The sequence below is a fragment of the Schistocerca americana genome, chromosome 1 (genome assembly GCF_021461395.2).
Source record: "Schistocerca americana isolate TAMUIC-IGC-003095 chromosome 1, iqSchAmer2.1, whole genome shotgun sequence".
NCBI lineage: Eukaryota > Metazoa > Arthropoda > Insecta > Orthoptera > Acrididae > Schistocerca > Schistocerca americana.
The window spans coordinates 275,357,116-275,379,513 of record NC_060119.1 but is presented as its reverse complement, the minus strand read 5'-3'; the positions used below and the strand labels follow the sequence as shown (position 1 = coordinate 275,379,513).

At 43.3% G+C, this 22,398-nt stretch overlaps 1 protein-coding gene across 1 annotated transcript in view; it reads left to right on the top strand.

Moving 5' to 3' along the window:
• Positions 1-22,398, top strand: part of LOC124593688 (disco-interacting protein 2 homolog C) — a 624,780-nt gene that overhangs the window by 382,963 nt on the left and 219,419 nt on the right. Inside the window, exon 3 of the mRNA XM_047131994.1 lies at positions 21,211-21,291. Within this exon, the coding sequence (XP_046987950.1) occupies positions 21,211-21,291 (81 nt within the window). The remainder of the gene's footprint in view (positions 1-21,210; positions 21,292-22,398) is intronic.

Below are 22,398 nucleotides of genomic sequence, written 5' to 3'. Positions count from 1 at the left end.
AAACAAACACATCGGCCGCTATATCCTGTTGGATACTTGCGCAACGGCGATCCGAAGTTCCGTCGCACACTGAACTTATTTCTTACGCGGCACGTGAAACAAACGTCTGCGTCTGCTGACTGATTAGACGCTGTAGATGTGTATCCATACTAAACCACATGACCAGAAGTCTCTCGCCACATATTTCGGCTAATTTTAAACACGCTAGCCGTCCAAACGACAGCTGAAGGCTGCATGTGTTTCTGTGGTGGTGAATTTTCGGCTACGGCTGGCACGCGAGTGTGTCTGTAACTCAGTGTAGGTGATAACATAAAGCAGTTGGAGGATAAAAAATTTAGGAATGTTGTAGGGGTGGAGAGAAAAATGTATTTTTATAAAACCTGTGCCGTGGAGCACAACCTAAAATACATTTTATATGTGCATATATATATTTTTTTTTTTTTTGTGGCATCTGAAGATGCGATTTTGAAACCCCAGAATCGATCATGTAATACGATAACTTAAAAAAGACAGCAGAGTGATGATCAAGAAAAGGAAGACCTGGGAACGAAGTTTTTCGCGACGGCACTTACATGTAAAACATTCTCGGTATTCTTGCCGCGTCAGTTCTGAATAAAGTCTCGAGCTTTCGACGATTACCTCCATCGTCATCGCCAGGAGCAACTGACTGTCTTCGCTGCTGCTGTGGTAGCCTTATTTATAGCCCGCGGACGGCTTATGATTGGTCAGCTTATGATTGGTCGGCGATTACCTACTGCTGTCGCAGACGATGTCACTGTGTGCGCCGGTGGCGCCACCGCTTCTGTTGGAACGTAAACCTTGGAAGGAACGTCTCTGCTGCTTCTCTGCATCGAGCGCTCGTTTCCATGCACAGCTCAGATGGTATCCGCTATCGCGGTTAAAGTTATTTTGGCTCATTCTTATTTCAACAGCCTTCTTAATAACAGAATCCCAGTACGTGGAGGCATGGGACAGAATTTTTGTTTCATCGAACAAAATTTTATGTTTGTTCGTGAGGCTGTGTTCCGCAATTGCCGATTTCTCCAGTTCTCTATTTTTAATATGGCGTTGGTGTTCTGCACAGCGGTCGGAAACGGTACGAATCGTCTGACCTATATACTTACTTCCACACTCACAGGGTATATTATAAACTCCTGGGACCCTGAGGCAGAGATTGTCCTTAACAGGGCCGATCATCTCCTTAATTTTTTTAGGAGGACGAAAAATCGGTCTTATACCTCGTCTACGCAGGACTCTTCCTATTTTGCTGGAAATCGAGCAACAGAAAGGAAGAACCGCAATCGGTGTTTCATCCTGTGAGCGTGCAGCATTTTCACGTTTCCTTTTTTTGAGAACGCTTCCTTTGTATCGAGTGCACCATAGCCATTATTTCGGAAAACGTGCTTCAGACGGTTAATCTCGGACCTTAAGTAGTCTTCGTCTGAAACAGTTTTTGCTCTATATATCGACATTTTATCCAGAACTGACGCGGCAAGAATACCGAGAATGTTTTACGTAAAAGGAAGACCTGTTCGTCCAGTTTAATGCACACAGGAATATCTTGCGCGATGGAACTGAGACAGACCCTAATGGAATTTGCGGGGCGAATTAACGGCCGTTGTTTCGATTTTCTGGGCAGCCTGGGTGATTTTGAGGCGATTTTTCACGCTCGTTTAGACAGGAATGGGGCTGTTCCTCAATCTCTGCCTCAGAAAAACAAGATACACGTAACTTCCTGGCAGATTAAAACTGTGTGCCCGACCGAGACTCGAACTCGGGACCTTTGCCTTTCGCGGGCAAGTGCTCTACCATCTGAGCTACCGAAGCACGACTCACGCCCGGTACTCACAGCTTTACTTCTGCCAGTATCTCGTCTCCTACCTTCCAAACTTTACAGAAGCTCTCCTGCGAACCTTGCAGAACTAGCACTCCCGAAAGAAAGGATATAGCGGAGACATGGCTTAGCCACAGCCTGGGGGATGTTTCCAGAATGAGATTTTCACTCTGCAGCGGAGTGTGCGCTGATATGAAACTTCCTGGCAGATTAAAACTGTGTGCCCGACCGAGACTCGAACTCGAGACCTTTGCCTTTCGCGGGCAAGTGCTCTACCATCAGCGCACACTCCGCTGCAGAGTGAAAATCTCATTCTGGAAACATCCCCCAGGCTGTGGCTAAGCCATGTCTCCGCTATATCCTTTCTCTCAGGAGTGCTAGTTCTGCAAGGTTCGCAGGAGAGCTTCTGTAAAGTTTGGAAGGTAGGAGACGAGATACTGGCAGAAGTAAAGCTGTGAGACCGGCCATGAGTCGTGCTTCGGTAGCTCAGATGGTAGAGCACTTGCCCGCAAAAGGCAAAGGTCCCGAGTTCGAGTCTCGGTCGGGCACACAGTTTTAATCTGCCAGGAAGTTTCATATCAGCGCACACTCCGCTGCAGAGTGAAAATCTCATTCTGGAAGATACACGTAGTTACGATACAATAGCAAGCAGAGCAGAGTTTATACGATTCGTACACAGATGGCGCACGCAACATTCCCTTTCTGTTAACGGACGAATGTGACGACAGGAAGGGCGTCCGCCCGCTTAGTTGGATAAAAATTAATGTGCCATTTCATGAAAACAGTGGTCGGGATAAACATTAGGAAATACAAACAAAATGTAAGTGAAAAAATCGATCTGCAAAAATGGAGTGAACAATACTAAACGTATCCCTTTCTCAGGGGTATCAATTTTTTTTTCCGCTGCGTTTGTTGCTATTATCATGAAGTGCAACGATATAGACGGGATATAGATAAGTCAGTGCAGCACAGAGAATGGGCAGAGCGGTGAACGGCCTGCGGTAAGCATCCTGGGGAAAGGCGCAGAAGCAGCTGCCGTAGGTGTTTCGACCGCGGAATGCCGTCTGGAGCGATGTCCTTGCCACAGCAGGCGGGGCAGCGTGCCTTTACGGGCAACACCAGGATGCCGGGGCAGAATGCCGCCTCTCCACCGACCACTGGGCCGCGTAGGGGCAAACTTCTGGAGGTTATTCCTGACAGGAGGAGCAGAAACGCTTATATCGACGTGAGGCTGTTTCTGCAAATGTATAGTGACTCTGCTACGAGGAAATCTGTACTGGTACGTTACATTACGCGTTACGTGGTATTAATTACTTCCACGTTACAAACGATATTGCAAGTGGCTTCCATGGGATGCAAAGTGAGCGTTCACACGTCGTTTCACGCATTGCCTCACGTTTTAGGATGTTCCATGCTGTAGCTGAATAGCTTCACTGGTACGCTGCCAAAGGGTCTTCATATCAGCAACTGCTTCAGCGAAATAAAACTTTCCAGATGCCGCCACGAATAAAAGTCGAAGGATTTAAGTCCGGTGGTGTAAGTGACTAATCACAAGGGCATCCTCGTCCTACCGATGTCGTTGGATAGATGATCACGATGATGATGATGGTGGTGTGTTGACGAACAGTAATGCTGAAGTGGGCTGGTGCTCCAGCCGCAGTATTTGTCATCATCGTAAAGGGACACTTTCCGAGCAAAATTCAGTGTGCGCAGAAATTCCACACACGTGTTTTAATATTTTTTGTGTGGGATCTAAAATTTGAAAAACCTCTCTCACACCGGCCAGATTTAGCTTCACTGATCAGGATAGTAAAAACATGCGTATATTAAGGGAATTTTCATTCACAAAGCAGGCTTATCACATCCACACAGTTCAATACTTTTCTATCCTGATTAAATTGAGCTTAACTTAAATTCCATAAGGCAGTGAAGCAATTTCGAAGTGTCGGTGCGGCGAAAATTGTCAGTCGATCTCCTGAAAACATTTGTAATAATTATTAACTTTCGGTGATCACATGGGGAAGACCGGAGATTTGCTGGTAAGACCGTGTTAGCCTATTTATTTGAACTGGATATCTTGAGCATACAAAACGGCAGGTTCGTCCAGTGTAAATCAGACGTTCCCCACTGATCCCGTGCAACAATAATAATCAGTTAAATAATACGCGTACACACTTACTTTAGTTTAGTTCGTGTATTAAATTCCTTCTCATACAGAATCTCATCAAGATGGCGACTAGCTCAACAATACATACTTATACATCCTCCTCCTTTCACGGCTAATCGGCAAGCATTGCCTCATTCTTTTCATAAGAGAAAATATAGATAGCAGAGACGCTATTCCATGGAGTAAATGGACTCTCCAAGGAATAATAGGGCTTGAAACTACTTTGCATTGATAATCATCGTATATTAAAGTTTAGGAATCGGTAAGATAAGAAGAGATATTTCGAGATACTTACTGAGTTATGTAATTTATAAAATTTCTGAAAATATCGCGGAGAGACCGCTGCAAGAGACATTACAGTGTACAGTTTTATGATCCCATCCCTACCGAAGGTCGCGTCTTCGTTGTAGAGTCTTGACAACAGAAAGACCGTAGTGATGACGGACTGTTGAAACAACCAGCGAAAAAACATTTCTCGTGGGGAAAAGTCCTCAGCTTTGTTCTGTAATCCGTGCACGTGTTGCAGGTGATGGGAATAGTATGAGCTTTCATGTAGAATACAAAACATCGTCCTGTGACTTATTCCATAGTGGCGGACCAAGCGCTTGGAGCTTTGACTGAGGTTTGTCCCAATACCGTAGAGAACCTGTTGTTAAGGAGCTGATGTACGAATATACCATGGCGGGCGAGGTTGTTCATCTATTTGAAAGCATCCATGCTGAAACAAACGCCGAAAATTGGATGCAGGGGCTTTGTGAGTTGGATGGTGCCGTCTGCCTACGGCAAATGGCTTGGTAAATCCCTGCAACCACTTTACAATTTCAAAGTGCTTTACCGCCGACGAAAAAGTCTCGGCATGCCCCTGGAACGAATAACGGATCATTCTTAACTGAAATCGCGCTACCTACATCACAAAGAATATTGTTCTTCATCATGCCTTCTACGTTGGCAAGAATGTATTAATCGAATAATAATAATAATAATAATAATACATTAATTCCGTATGATGTTTAATGTAATGTACCAGTACTAACCGCTTTAGTGCAGACCCGAATCACACGTTGATACTAACGTTTTGTGTCTTTTGTCTTCAAGAATGACCTGATGTTTTTCTTCTAATTATCAATACGTAGTAATTTTTTTCGTGTAGTGAGAAGAGAAAGTGGTAGAATGGTAATGAAGTAAAGTTGTCGTAAATCATCTGTTATTTAACTTCTAAAGTACGTCAGGGAGATGTAGTTTTAACAAGAGAATAAGGAAAGATGCTTAAGAATACGTTTTACACTACTGATGCGCCCGCCATTGACGGTCAACACATAACGGCTAGAATAGTCTACTGCACTGCCGAACACTTGTTATGATGATCTCTCATTTGATAACCGTCATATCATATAGATGCAGATGGCACGTAATCGAAGAGTACACGCATTGCCAGTATGCGAAGTCCGAAGCTCATCGTCGTTATCAGAACTTCATTCCAGAGTGATAGCGTTTTTTTCTGTTTTTAACGAATCAAATGATGTTATGAGCTGAACCCGTCAGTATTCTGAACTACGTAAATTATAAAAAGGTCAATATGGACAGAAAATTATTAACAAAATGATAGACATAATTTGACATTCCATAAAATTAATTTGAAGCTTTAAACTAACACGTTTGTATTATTTACAGTTTCGAAATTAGTGCTTGGGTACTTAGTGCATCGGTACGTGCAATGCCAAGAACTTTGTATTGGCGGCAGATTCCTTTAGACAACCCTGCTTTTCAAGCCGACAATTGCAACTGATGGGATAGAAGGGTGCACACTTTTTGTGATTCGGCGTGAAAGAAATAGATGTCACTGTTGAATCGTGTATCGAAAAGGACCGATTTATACAATTACTGCGTACAGTGTAATCTGAGTGTGTGTTTTGCTCGTTGCGTCAGGGATGAGGGGGCGTCTTGATACCTTATAACTCAGGTCTTGATTTCTCCTGAAAAACAAAGTTCGGATTTGTGAAGAACACTGTACGCAGAAGGAAGCAACACGATTTTTATATATCATGTTTGCGACCGAATTTTGTTTTGTGTCGACAAATAACCTTGAATTTACTGCCTTTGTTGTCCCTCTGAGACACGAAAAAGATTCGTGATTCATGTTGCCGTCTGCCACGACACTGCACCTATGTTTAATTCCTGTCGTGCAATTGTCGGCGGCAGCGCACGTAACCGTTTCAAGGCTAACCGCGCAATAACCGAGCGGTCGCGTCCCGGCGTCTGCTGAATGCTGCATCCCTTTTGTTTGAAAGAACCACTTCTCAATTCCAGACTTGTTGTCTGTGTTGCCATTATGAGTCTGAAGCGGCGAGGTCATGGTGCTATTCTCGGCACACATTGCCAGCTTTTTCATTTGGCCTCCGGAACATTTAATAAATCTTGCGTATCGTATTCATTACTTCGCGACGGCATTGAAACCCGACTAACGAGAAACAACGGGACACACCATGTTTCCAAAGTGCGTTGTTTATGTAACGAATGTAAATGAACGAACTTTCCTTGGAAAGCAGTTGTTACATTTAAGCGTTAAATTATTTTCCTGTACTTATAAATACGTTAATTTTTTATATATTGTTTTAGTTAAGAATATTGATTTGTGTGTTGCTATTTCCCTAACATTTTTGTGTGAAGGTCCTTTTTTGCAATGCAATTAAGTGTGTGCTCAATTTTCTTCTCTCTGGTCCATGGTGCTGCGCTCTTCTTAACTCTCGATCGAACCGCTTAATAAGAACCGTTAACAAATTTAGTTTTTCGTTGCTTTGACTGTTATGTACTGATTCTCATTTTCTCTTAGCAATTGCATCAATACTCACTTCTGTTTAGTTTTAGTTTGTGTGTATGTAATTTGGGAGCGGCTGTTTGAAGAGTTTTTTCTCCGTGTTGTGGCTTATTTAATGTATTAACACTGTTATATTACAGAATTTATTTTGCTGGCAGCAGTGTACGTTTTATAACACAACTGAACTCTTAGCGTGGTTTATTCTGTTTTGCTCGTACTACCACTAAGTGTAAAGACTCATCATCCTGACACGAAAATTTAGCTAACACAGAGCGGGATTCAAGTGGTGCCCTTCAACTGCCCACCGAATGGATATGTAATAAACTACAGTGACCGGTTTCCTTCAGCCTACGTCACAGAGTCGCATCGTTGTCTCATTGGCAAAATTAGTTAATCACTGACGACAACATTTTCGTTTTGTACTTTCTTATTAAAAAAAATTTCGCTTCTCTGCTGTGGAGAGTTCGAAAGTAGTTGTTCAGGGTGTAAAAATACCTCTGTGCACTATTCAGCGACACGTTTAACTGAAACTGTTTAGTTCTAATATTTTATTGTTGTCCTTACCGTCCAACGTTTTTCCTGACGCAACAGCGAGTGTAAAGTGTGCCCCTAATACTTTTTGTGTATGAATGACATGTTAAGGAAGTGGATACAGTAGAGTCAGGTCTGTACACACACTTTACTAATGATAAAGATATAATGACTTGATTTTCCTATGAGACGGATAGTATTTACTTCTTACACAAGCTCACTGCGAAGTATCGACCCAGCTCATGGTATTAAGTGACCAAAACCAATCATTTGCAAAGTAGTGTACCATAGTCTTAATTTGTAAAAAGTTTGGCGGAAATAAAATAAGACGGTCCAGTTTACTTGATGACGTGCATTGCACATAAATTTTAAAACAAAAACCCCGCGTTGCTGTATGTAGAGTGAAGGGAAAAAAGCCGCACTTTGCTATGGGCTTAAGATTGCTCATGTCAGTTCAAGACAAAAATGTATCTAGCAAAACCTAGTGCAACAAACAGGTTTAATACAAATGTGATTTAAAGAAGAGGCTCTGGCTATGTGACACGAGGCAATACCATGGGGAACAGATGTGCCGACTCGCCGATGTTCGAGTCACTTTCGCGCCAAACGTTTGTTTTGCGTTGTTTTCTGTGTTTCTTTCTGTTGCTTTTACCTTTAATTAAACATTAAGACGTAACATAAACTTTTAAAAAACGTAGATGACCACTCTGTTTCATCCCTGACACAAATAAAGCCAATAGAAGATAATAGTGGATAGAATAAGAAAGTTTGTATCCAAATAGGTTCAAGAACACAATAGGTAGGCTACACGAGATTGCGCATTATGCTATGCACAATAACAGTACTTCTCCCATTATTCCAGCACACCGGCTTACGCCAAAGCGTACTTGATTACGCCAAAGCGTACTTGAAAGCCACGTTCACGTGTGACAAGCAGGTTCGACCAATAATGACTGTTGTGTAGGTTGAAAATAGCTAGACTAGTCAGTCCATATCGCCTTATTTATAAAATGTTCGTTATCTTCCACTTGGAGCAAAAGCCATTCACAAAACAGTACTCATCGAGTACAGTCTTCTGTCGCTGGAGTTAACATGGAAATGGATGCAGTTCCTCATCATGCAACACTTCAACAACCATTCTTTGTAGTATGTGAACTGTCTTGCAATATGACGGGTACTTCGCTGAGGTTTTTGGTAAACGATATGAAGAATCACGTCCTCTGTTTGTGGAGTATGCCTAGTCGTTGGACGACTTCTGTCCATTACTTGTGGACGAAAATTACCGGCGTCCCGAAGGCGTTCTCCAGGTGACGAAAAACCTTATTATTGACCTTTGAAGATATGCGCCGCTTACGCTCTAGGAGCAGCAGCAGCAGCTCGGTTATCGGATGCACTCCGGACCAAAAGCATATCGACGTGGCCATCGTTGGTGTACTCCATCGGCAAGTCACCATACATGAGCTTGACGGGGCTGGTTATGGTTGTGCACTGCGCTGTTGGTGGACACATGCATGCGGTTTAATGGATGCCACTGTCATGCGATAGACAACTGCCATGTGACAACATGATGTCCTTCCTATAAACGACGAGAACTAGAGAACGGACGTAAAAAAGAGTTCCGTGGTGGATGTGGGTTTGATGTCTCAGCAGTTTACTCACTGAGCTACGACGGCTGATCAGGTGGTACACGTTTTCCTGTATATTACGATGCGCTGCGCGAGGTGACAGTGTTGCCATCTCCTCTTTTTCATACTTTTTTTTTCCTTCAAAATACACCCGATCTGATTTTCCAAGGTAAACTTTTGTCTTTAAATCCGAATGCGGCATTTTTTCTTCATCCTTTACAAGTGAAGAGTGGGTTTTAGTGAAAGAAACAAAAAAAATGTTTCGTGCAGTAGATACGGAATATTTTAGAAGAAGAGAGAGGAGAAGAAAAACAGGAATAAGTAAAAAAGAAGAAATAAGAAAATGGATTGAAGACAGTAACATTAGATAACTCGTTCAGATAGATTGGACGCTACTCATATTTCCAAAAAATAGCGGACGTAATTATTATCTAAGGAAAAGGGAGAGAGGAACGCCGTCAGTCAGACATAAGACTACTAAACTTACCAAGCGACGGAAGAAGCAGCATAATAAATACAATTAAAACCCTTTTACTATCGTCATAACGACGGTACAGTTGCGGCGTAATACGTCTTCTTCAATCTCTAGGCGCAACGATTATCCTTTTCCAGGAATACGTATTGGGTGGTTTTGTGAACATCTTCTTTTCCACTTCTCTTCAAAATTCTTGTGAGATTAACTGAATCTACCGTATTTGGACGACAAAAAACGACAATAGTACTCTACTGGCCATTAAAATTGCTACACCACGAAGATGACGTTGTACAGACGCGAAATTTAACCGACAGGAAGAAGATGCTGTGATATGCAAATGATTACCTTTTCAGAGCATTCACACAAGGTTGGCGCCGGTGGCGACACCTACAACGTGCTGACATGAGGAAAGTTTCCAACCGATTTCTCATACACAAACAGTATTTGACCGGTGTTGCCAGGTGAAACGTTGTTCTGATTCCTCGTGTAAGGAGGAGAAATGCGTACCATCACGTTTTCGACTTTGACAAAGATCGGATTGTAGCCTATCGCGATTGCGACATTGCTGCTCGGATTGGTCGATATCCAATGACTGTTATCAGAATATGAAATCGGTGGGTTCAGGAGGGTAATACGGAACGCCGTGCTGGATCCCAACGGCCTCGTATCACTAGCAGTCGAGATGACAGGAATCTTATCCGCATGGCTGTAACGGATCGTGTAGCCACGTCTCGATCCCTGAGTCAACAGATGGGGACGTTTGCAAGACAACAACCATCTGCACGAACAGTTCAACGACGTTTGCAGCAGCATGGACTATCAGCTCGGAGACCATGGCTGCGGTTACCCTTGACTCTGCATCACAGACAGGAGCGCCTGCGATGGTGTACTCAACGACGAACCTGGGTGCACGAATGGCAAAACGTCATTTTTTCAGATGAGTCTATGTTCTGTTTTACAGCACCATGATGGTCGCATCCGTGTTTGGCGACATAGCGGTGAACGCACATTGGAAGCGTGTATTCGTCAACGCCATACTGGCATCACCCGGCGTGATGGTATGGGTTGCCATTGGTTACTCGTCTCGGTCACCTCTTGTTCGCATTGACAGCACTTCGAACAGTGGACGTTACATTTCAGATGTGTTACGACTCGTGGCTCTACCCCTCATTCGATCCCTGCGAAACCCTACATTTCAGCAGAATAATGCACGACCGCATGTTGCAGGTCCTGTACGGGCCTTTCTGGATACAGAAAATGTTGGACTGCTGCCTTGGCCAGCACATTCTCCAGATCTCTCACCAACTGAAAACGTCTGGTCAATGGTGGCCGAGCAACTGGCTCGTCGCAATACGCCAGTCACTACTCTTGATGAACTGTGGTATTGTGTTGAAGCTGCATGGGCAGCTGTACGTGTACACGCCATCCAAGCTCTGTTTGACTCAATGCCAAGGCGAATCAAGGCCGTTTTTACGGCCAGAGGTGGTTGTTCTGGGTACTGATTTCTCAGGATCTATGCATGCAAATTGCGTGAAAATGTAATCACATGTCTGTTCTAGTATAATATATTTGTCCAATGAATACCCGTTTATCATCTGCATTTCTTCTTGGTCTAGCAATTTTAATGGCCAGTAGTGTAATATAAATTAGAAATAGTTGTGAGAGGATGAGAGAAAGCACTGAAGATTCAGGTCTTTATAAAACAATCACACTAGAAAGCTGCTTAACATTCGCTGATGACGTCGGATTACAGATAGCGCAGAAACTACAGAAAAGCAAATTGAGGTCCTGACAGAGAAGGCTGAAAATATCAGCCTACAGATCTCCTTCGAGAGAACCGAATACGTGTCAACCTAAAAAGCTGCTTTACGACAAGAGATGGTGATATGAAGAGCGCTTGGGGAGATCATACAAACAAATGAGATAGAGAAACCAAAAGTTTACTCGAGCATTCTGGAAGACTGGAAAGATCTACAATAAATCACGCCTCTCGGATGTACGTAAAATTGAGAAATTAGAACACTGTTATTAAGCCAGAAACCATATACACAACAAAACATTGGTCATGGATCGGAAAGGTGCACCAGAAAACGTAAAGAAACTAGAGAGAAGAATCACCAGAAAAATCCTAGAACCCAGTGAGACAGAAGGAGGCCACAGATTGCTGGGTAGGCAAGAGACCGAACAGATATCTAATATAGCATGACTCAAGAAAAAAGTCAACTGAAATTTTAAGGCATATCAAGTGAATGCCAGCACCCCACAAACTAAACGGGGCTTGCAGCATACTAGGTGAATATTTGCAAGGAGGAGAACTGGTCAGGACAGAGAGAAACTTTTAGGTAAGGACGGAAGTACTGCTCCAATACCGACAAAAGAAGTAACATCGTTGTATTACTTCAAGTAATAGTGAGAAGGATCATAGAAACAATTCAACAATAAAATGGGGTCGGGATACTGGAAATAACTAGTTGTCACCAGAAAAAAGGATTGGATAGTAATGAATGTTTCGAATTGTTCAGCGCAGCACTTTGACGATACACATCTGTGATAATATACTGTCTAAGAGAAATCCAGAGAAAAGTATGAAAACGATGAAATGTCTATATTAAAGATAATTAGTGTAGAAGTTTTGTATTAGTGCAGTTTAAATGAGCATATCTCATGTTGAAGATGACTTGGCTACGACATCGCCACATGTTCTGAGCGCGAGATAACGATTTCATAGCTATGATCACCCCAGCGTTGCCCCCGTGGCTATGACAACACAGTTATAACTGGTGGTTTTCCGCAGCGGGTGTGATGGTTGGCTGGTGCTCTTACAGTATCGTAAAGTGATGCAGGCCACAAGTGATGATGGGCTCGAGGCGGGGCGGGAGCGTCAAGAGTCTCTCTCTCTCTCTCTCTCTCTCTCTCTCTCTCTCTCTCTCTCTCTCTCTCCACACGCGCTGGGCGCCACCCCCGCCACACCCCTCCTCGACCGTTGCTAAACGTTGCTTTGTGCGCCAGCCATCCGATAAATATTTATGTGTCGGCCGGTGCTGCGAGAGATGCCAGCTTGCGGAGCGGGGGGGGGGGGGGGGGGGGGGGGGCAGCGGGCAGCTCACACACACACACACACCATTCATTATAGGCAGCATGTGAAATGGCTGCTCAAGAGTCTAGTCGCATGGTCGCCGAGATGCTAGGGCTATAAACCGATACATACGTAATCGCTATGGGGCCTGTACAGTAACGATCAAGGCCTCTGACCTTTGACTGCGTGATATCGTGGGATGACCAAGCGATGGACAGTGAAACAACTGTGCTGAATATACCGTGTTACTAAATGTCTAAAGATACCTGTGAATGGAATTACAGAATAAAGATACCCTCATTCGACTTTAAAATGTTTATAGGACTAGTGGACACTACCAGAGGAGAATTTTTCAGGAATGGATTGAAATACTGACGTCACACATCTACGGATCGCCATCGAAATGTTATGCACTTTCTGTGTAACCTGCGACCGTGATGGTTCTCTACCTTATCGATGTTTGAATCTAAATGGTAGTACATGGTCTCTTTCCCCGAGCTGTGTTTTTGTTTCCACCACTGCTTGCCAGGCAATTATGTTTGACATGAATCCGAGACAGATCTTTGGCGTTCACACTATGAGGTCCTACTCAAAAATTCGGAGAATATTCCCGTACAAATCAGAATTTTAAATCCCACCGTCGCCATAAAGATAGTACTCTCACACTTTCAGGCAAAGCTTCCGCCATTTTCCCATTGTTCGAGGTAGTGCTGGGAATCTGTTGACTGAATCGTGTTCAGAATTAGTTGCGATTCCTCTTGAATATTTTCTGTAGGGTTAAAACATCGCCATTTCAGCTTCAGTTTATTTTCGGGAAGAGGAAGAAGTCGTAAGGGGGCTAGATCAGGTGAGTAATGAGCGTGGTGCTTTCAGCCAGACATACACTCACAATGCGTGACGTGCCTTGCCTTGATGTAGCAGCGTCTATGTTTCCCTTTTTTTTTTTTTCAGGACGTCCGCGAGTCTCCTCAAAATTGCGCAGTAGGACTTTCCTTCGACTGTCTGGCCACGTGAAAGAAATTCCTCGTGGGCAGTTCTGAGATCATGTACAACCTCTCGCTCGACGAAAGATCCGTACCCAATGACTGGAAAGTTGCAAAGGTCACAACCAACATTCAAGAAAGGTCGTAGGAGTAATCCACTAAGTTGCAGGCCCACATCATTAACGTCGATATGCACCAGGATTTTGGAACATATATTTTGTTCAGACATTTTGAATTACCGTGAAGAGAACGGTCTATTGCTGTATTTCTAGAATTCGAAAAGGCTTTTGACACTGTACTACACAAGAGGCTTGTAGTGAAATTGCGTGCTTATGGAATATCGTCTCAGTCATGTGACTGGATTCATGATTTCCTATCAGAGATGTCGCAGTTCGTAGTAATTGACGAAAAGTCATCAAGTAAAACAGAAGTGATTTCTGGCGTTCCACCAGGTAGTGTTATAGGCGCTCTGCTGTTCTTTGTCTATATAAACGATTTAGGAGACAATCTGAGCAGCCGTCTTAGTTTGTTTGCAGATGGTGCAGCCGTTCATCGTCTAGTAAAGTCATCAGAAGATCAAAACAACTTGCAAAACGATTTTGCAAAGATATCTTAACGGTGCGAAAATTGGCAATTGACGCTAAATAATGATAAGTGTGAGGTCGTCCACATGCGTGCTAAAAGGAGTCCGTTAAACTTCTGTTACGCGATAAATCAGTCAAAGCTGAAGGCAGTAAATGCAGCTAAATACCTAGGAATTACAATTATGAGCAATTTAAATGTGAAATAACTCTTAGAAAATGTTGTGGGGAAGGCAAAGCAAAGACTGCGTTTTATTGGCGGAACACTTAAAAAATGTAACAGATGGACTCAAGAGTGCCTGCACTACGCTTGTCCGTCCCAAGAAAATCGTGAGATCGCTGTTACGGATATCTTCAAGGCACCCACTGCGGTCCATTTCTTGAAGATTCCCTGTAGAATTGTGGGGAAAGGTTCAGTTGAGGAAATCCTCGTGGTACCGGCTGGACTGCTAGCTTTTTTCTCTGTGAAGACCTGACTGTGTAGCAGCCTTAGGTCATAAAATATGACATGACCTCTAGTCGAGCAACATAGTTGCGGGCTTTCTATGAGTGTGCATGTTTGCTGCCCTTGCCTGAGCTATGATTTCATTCCAATTATCTCCCGGCATGCTTTACATAATGTCATTACTACCAACTGCCCGCTAAACCAAATCCTAATCAGGCACAAATGCCAGGTGCGCATAATCAGAAACACTCGCCGTTGTTTACTGTATCGAGTGGTGAATATCTTCATTTTCGACTCATTTCCTACACTGGCCCGCATATACTTCACGTGCTTGTTCAGATGTGCCACTAGCAAGTATTTACGTTATTTATTAAAAAGTGGTTATTCAATTTAAGTTATTTTGTTGTTACATGTGAACGATTAACTAGAAATTTCAACAACTTAGTGTGTCTTAGGTTCGATTCGGTTTATTTAAATTTTCCACCGTCAGTTCCGTTCAGATAATAATATACAATATTTTGGAAAATATTGACCCTTGTTGTTCGTATTCTTTTTTAAATTCTCGACAAAGTCTCCTTCGCAATGATAGGCATCAATGACATTCAAAAGTGTGAAGAACATTCAAAATTTTCCTTCGTTTGTGTTAACGAATTACTTTTTTGCAATTCAGTCGTTACTGCAGTCCGTCGCAATTGAAATTTCAACGCGCGTTAGAGCAACAACTACTGCAGCAAAAAGACGTCTGTTGATGCCGTTGTGAGTGCAGCGATATACGTGCTAGCATTCTCTTGTCTCTCCCTAAATTCTGCAGATTATTGAAGCACAATTTTACACGGGTGGCCCATTCAGTACATTTGTTACAATCGCCTTTGTTAGGCGTAGCCTGCTTATCCGAAGAATAGCAAGAAGAATGCAGAGGCGAACTATAAATTAGCTTTCCGTTAGTATGTTACTACACAAAAAATTAGTAAATACACCAACCAACCATTAAAAAATTGTATAGGGTGGTCAGAAAAGTCTGAAATGCCTGTAAAGATGTTGCATGGTAGATTGTGCTGGAAAATAATTCGTTAGACAAAAATCGGATACGATGCGCTGTTTCCGAGTCAATTAGCGTTGAAGGTTGCTCGTCGGGCCGTTGCGCGCGTGTATTCAATCCGCCCCTTCAGAGACGGTGTCGTCAAACGTGTGCTTCGTATGGTTTCCTAAGACCGAACGGGGGAGCGATACCAGAATTGGACTTGAGTCCGTAGTAACGATCTAACTCGAGCCAAAGGATGACAATCTTGTGCGCTATCATCTATTCTACGCGAACAACTGACACCGACTGTATCTGCCGGACGGCTTGAATGTGCTCGCGCAACGTCCTGATTGACTAACTTCAGTTCTAATTTTCTCGGAAACAGAACATCGTACCTAATTGTTTTCATAACAATTATTTCTCAGCACAACCTATCCTCCAACACCGTTACAAACTTTTCAGACTATTTGTGACCAGCTTGTGTATACATGCTACAACTAGTTTCGATGTTTGAAGCGTTTCCAGCGTTGCCCGTGCGCGACTATTTAATATACGGAAGCACCAAAATTTTAGTGGACTTCATATATTTGCTGACAAAGATAAATACTTTTGAAAATACCGCTGGAGCTACAAAATTATGACAGCACACGGTTTTCTTAGTTGCTCGTGCGTGGTGCGGCAAATAATTTCCATGTTCACTGCCTTTATATTTAAATCGGAGCACATTTGGTCCGTCATTTACTATAACTTAGTTTCCAATTCACATTCCTCATATACGAATTTCCATGACGGTTACATCTGCACAATTTCACTTGTTTTCACAACATGTGCCTATTGTTAATGTTGGTTGCCGTTTGCAGAACGCAATTCATATACGAAGTTTCCCCCTTAACGTCCACAGCCATCTTTACGTTAATGTGTATGTTAACACAGTACACCGAAACATAAGTAAAATAAGTCACTATTTTCAACCCCCACAATTACAAGTCAATAAATTTGTGGAGGTCTAACGATCTGTTTCAGCGAAAATATCCTCTGAAAGAATGCGGTAAATGCTGACGTCAAACATTTACGCTAACTTGAGTGTGCAAGAACGAATTCAGCCTCTCGGAACGAGTAATGGGATACATGGTATTTTGCATCACTGGTTGCTGTAATCATTCATTTATCAATTTATTTAACATTGTTTCGAAATGTCATGTAGTATTTTTTATCCCTTTGTTTCCATAGCACAGAGCTTAAAATCCTTTGCTGTAGCTTTAAGATAAGTAAAAGGGAAAAAAACATATCCTTTGCTCCAATATTCGTTCACATCACACTTTTAACATACTTAATTCCACACTATATAATATGTTTCGACCTACAGCTATCATCAGGTAATGTAAATAAAATGAGAAAATAACGAAATTAGTAGAAAACACTAACGTTACCAATTAAATGCAACAGTTCTCTCCAAATTGAGAATAATGTTTAATATGTTTGTTTCACGTCAAAACAGTAATACTGTCTGCGTCACGAATAAGCAGTAATTGAAAGATTAAGCAGCCTACAGTAAAAACATTAAAACACCTTTAAAGTTACCTGTCCCTTCTGTATCCATGTTTTCCTTATTTATAACAAAAACAAAGGGTTCCAAATCACGCAATGTAAATTCCAAAAGAAGTTAAAGCAGTCCTGTTTATATATCCTGCGATAGTCCTTGATAATACACGACAAATAATTCTATTGGGCGAAAATGTTCACAGTAAATAAAAATTGAATATGACTTTATTGTCTTTTTTGTATACTAGTATTTGCTTCCCTAGCTCGCCAGGCTGACTACGGTACATAGCCGCTCATCAGCCGTGAGCCTTAATAGTAGGATACAATTTTAGTTTTAAGCAAGTTAAAATTACAAAATATATTCTTGACATTTTAAGTAATGAAAAGGGCGATTGCCCATTGAAAATGTTATAAAATTTTTTGAAATCCTGGAAATTTATTACAGTCGCCATTAAAAAATAACGAAACTAACTTCTAACACCAGCATTGGGAAGGATATATGAATAAATAGGTAATAAGATACTTAAATGTAGGTGTGAGGAGTAAGAAACTAATATAGAGTTCGTATGTAGGATGTATTGGAGTAAAGAGAGAGATGGATAATGTAGAAAAGGAAAGGAGGGAACCCGATGTGAGAAGAGATAGGGAGGAGTGAGTTTGACCTAATAGCAAAAGGTTGTCGCGGCGGATTTGGTTGTCGAAGGGGGAAGTTATTAAAGTGAGGTTAAAAGAGGAGTTTCAAGGGTGTGTAGGTGCGGGGTCGGTGGGAAGTTTCGGCTTTAGCTCGGTAGCATTCCAAGATGGATGAGATTGTTTGTAATCAGTATAAACAATATCAATTATTTTCGTACTAGAATTGTAGACATATCACATTTATTTAAGGTGTAATGCGACGACTTGTCATATACTGGAAACGGTACGCAAGATTTTACTGGAGGTATCAAGATACATATTAATAATGAGACAAAATTTAACTTAAATTCAGTTAACGCCGTTACGCGGTGCACTACACTTGACGTGCGGGACGAGCAACAGATGGGGACGTCCCCAGAAGACACAAAAGAACAACGCCGCCTATGCACAAAGCGGCGCCAACATTTATGCAATAGTACCGCAAAAACGTCAAAATGGAGCAGAAACTGGAAAGTAAATCAGTTAATGTAGATGGAATTTGGATTAATGAACATAGCAGTTGCAATAAATGGAACGAGTGATTAGATGAGGATAAAATCAAAGAAGATACAGTGACATGAAATGATATGAGCGCAAACCGTTCAGATGTTGTGAACCTGCAGAGCGATGAAAATACCGTTACAATTGAAATTTGTTCCAGACCGCGAGACGAATCCGGATCTCCAGCTTATCCCGCGCAGTCTCCTCCTCCATTAGGCTCTCTCCGCAGGTCTCCACTACTCGCTCGAACTTACATTCTCACTGACATTTTCCTGCATTATTTCTGAACACTCTGTTACAAGGGGTTCTTTCACAGCGTGTGTGGGAATATTACCGTTGGTGGATCGAATTCAGCTCAGCGGAACAAATGTTGCGTGACCTCCATTAAGAAAGCACGTTGGTCGCTTTGGAGCTTTGTAGCTCTGTAGTTGGTGTTGAACTGGTACGAGACTGTCCTGCGGACCTCCATCGCCGTCGGGAGTTTTGCCGGTGAAGTTGTGTGCGTGTGGCAGTCGGCTGCATTTAATCAGCACAGTAATATGGGTCGACGTCACACAATGGCAGAGAGGAGCCCGTGATCACACAGAGAATGGAAGTTGCCCGATTTTCGTGTTTACACGGAACGGTGTACCACTCGTCGTGGCAACAGTGGTCGTGAAAAGATCCGCACCGCCAGTGCCTGAAGACGTGTGTGACGACTTGTCAGTGACAAACGGTGTCAAACCCGACAGGAATTGCTGTTGTCAGTAAGTACTGATGAATTTCAAACAGTTTACGGGCGACAATTGCGAAAGGAACTACGTGCAATGGGGATCTGAAGTTGTGTAGCTCACAAAACCCCAGTGCTCACGGCGTTACCTAAGGCTACATGTCTTCACTGGACAGAACAACGCGGAAACTCGACAGAAGCGAACTTGAAGCGCTTAGTGCTGTCCGATGAGTCGTAATTTTGCCTCTTTTCAAATGATGCGTCACGTGAACGGACTATCCGATGAGGTCAAAGGTGGTACCGAGACGTTTTAGGGGTGCTTATCTACCTATGATTGGAGCCCAGTGTTTTCTTACCGTAAATGTGGTCCTCATTGTATTTTGAAACATTCTCGGTGGCCAGATGGTGCGCTTTCTTTTGTATCTTGATGACGAATGTGCTATGGAGAGTCCCGTCTTCCAAGGTGCCGGCCGGTGTTGCCGAGCGGTTCTAGGAGCTACAGTCAGGAACCATGCGACCGCTACGGCCGCAGGTTCGAACCCCGCCTCGGGCATAAATGTGTGTGATGCCCTTAGGTTAGTTAGGTTTAAGTAGTTCTAGGTCTATGGGACTGATGACCTCAGAAGTTAAGTCCCATAGTGCTCAGAGCCATTTGAATCATTTCTTTCTTCCAAGGTGATAATAGTGGTGTTCATACGGCTGCGTACATACAGGGTATGTACCTGGTGTGATGAACACCCTGGGACTCAGTCGCTTCTCGACCCGCCCGCTAAACGTTCGATCTTAATCATATAGAAAATGTCTGGGATTATTTGAAACAGCGGGTAGAAATTAGCAGTCAACATACGCGCAGTGGTGTAGCTCTACGGGATGTAAACATGAATGTGAGGGGCTTCTGGTACGAATGGCATACTTTAAAAATCTTGTGCATTCTCTTCATCGCCTAATTTAAGCCATTCTCAAGGCCAGAAGCGGTGAGCACGTACGCTACGTAACAGAAAAAGTGAAGGAATCAGAAGACGTGGTCGGATGTCGTTTAGAGTGATGCCGTGACCGAGGAATTCAAATGGTTCAAATGGCTCTGAGCACTATGGGACTTAACTTCCGAGGTCATCAGTCCCCTAGAACGTAGAACTACTTAAACCTAACCAACCTAAGGACATCACACATGTTCATGTCCGAGGCAGGATTCGAACCTGCGACCGTAGCGGTCACGCGGTTCCAGACTGTAGCGCCTAGAACCGCTCGGCCACTGCGGCCGGCGACTGAGGAATATGGACTGATGATGAAAGGCGTCATTGTGTTCAGCGATAAACTGCGGTTCTGTACTACCCTAGATCACCATCGTCGGGTAGTATGCTAGCGACCTGTGGAAAAGTACAATCTTTCGTACGTTTTGGGGAGGCACCGTTGGAAGCCATCGGATATGACTTCAGATCAGCGCTGCTAGTTGTTGAGCGTATTCTGATGGCACAGAGTTTTGTCACCCACATCTTGCGTCCTCATGTGTTAACTGTGATACGATACTATCGTAGTGCCACTTTTCAACAGAACAGTGCTCGTCTTGCCGTGACACTTGTCTCTTCGAACTATTTGTATGATGTCGAGGTACTGAAGTCGACCACAAGATCCGCATTTCTCCACCCGATAGAACGTGTGTGAGACCAGTTCGGACGTCAATTCCTTCCCAGTGCAAGTGTCCAGGATATCAAGGATCAGGTGTATCAGTTGGGGGCCAGCTTGCCTCGGGAGAGGGTAGAACGGTGTTGTGACACACTACCCAATAGAATCAGTGCAGGCATCCTGATCGAAGGGGGTGCAACACCGTAAAGATAAGTCGACTCATTTCACTAAGTCATTTGTAAATTTGATTCGCTTTTGTAATCACTGAAATAATATCACATACCCTCTCAACCCTTGAAGTGTCATTTCGTTTCATTTTCTCGTCAGGCAGCGTAAATAATTGCCTTGTAATTTCCACTGTGCAGAGGCGGAAGTTTGAGTCAGCACTGGAAGCGAACTCACATAGTGTTGATTGTTTAGGCGACTGCTCGCGGAAGTCAGGAGTTCCTGGTTGGGGTCCCGTTCTGAGTAAAGTGTCAGTTGTCATGACATACGATGGCGGCCTTTCTGCTCCCCGTGAGGTGTTGTGACGTTGGTGCGAGTGTGGCAGTGTGTGGTGGCCGGCTGCGCTGTCAGAGTGTGGTAGTGGTGACTGTTGTTGTTTTGGCAGCTCCATCGTCCGGCCGGCAGCAGCCCCGCCAGCGCCGAACGCAGCGGCGTGTCACGCACAACGAGAAGAGATACCACTCAGGTAGCCGCCGCGCCGCCGCCGCAGCGCGTAGATGGCTGTGCCCGTCCTAGCTATAGCTCTAGCGTACGCCTCTCTCCAGTCAGCCTTGCCACGCGGCACACACAATTGTTGCGGAAGTTCCCGTCTGACACGACCCTGAGAACAGATGCTCTCGCCCTGTCAGGTCTGACGAAAGCTGTGTTTTATGACAGAGCTACTAGTCACAACACCTGAGTAAGTATGGGTGTTACTGCTTATGGAAAACCGTATTGATCGGACAATAACTGATAAGAGGAATCGTTTTATTTCTGCGAAACTCCCTAGTGCTTCGTTTCGAACCGAAGCCACCACACCCTCAGAGTGAATAATTCTCATTTTAGTCCTTACGTCATGGATGAAATAACTGGTAGTTCTACTGCTTCGAAACATGTTTCTCTAAAACTGAATTCCTCTACCATCCCCTCCCCTCCCCACCCCTCTTATTCTTTATTCATAATTCTTGTGGCTGACCTGATGCGGCCCGCCACGAATTCCTCTCCAAAGCCAAATTGTTTCTTTCAGAGTAACATTTCCCTAACGTTAGCAACTATTTGTTTGATATGTTCTAATCTCTGTCTTCCCCTACAGTGTGTCGCCGTTACATCTCCCTCTTACAAGGGAACCTCCCATCGCATCCCCCTCAGATTTAGTTATAAGTTGGCACATTGGATAGGCCTTGGAAAAACTGAACACAGATCAATCGAGAAAACAGGAAGACGTTGCGTGGAACTCTGAAAAAATAAGCAAAATATACAATCTGAGTAGTCCATGCGCAAGATATACAACATCAAGGGTAATGTAAGCTAAGGACCGCCGTGGTCCCGTGGTTAGCGTGAGCAGTTGCGGACTGACAGGTAATTGGTTCAAGTCTTCCCTCGGGTGGAAAGTTTAATTTTTTATTTTCAGACAATTATCAAAGTTCAGGCACTCACACATAATCAACTTCGCTCTCCAATATTCCAGGACATGTTCAGATTTGCTTGGACATATGCAGGATTTGACGGTCTACACACGGAAAAATTTGAAAACGTTAAAAACATGTTTTGACAGAGCACAGGGAAAACTGTGCGACTGTGAAACTGTTGCATT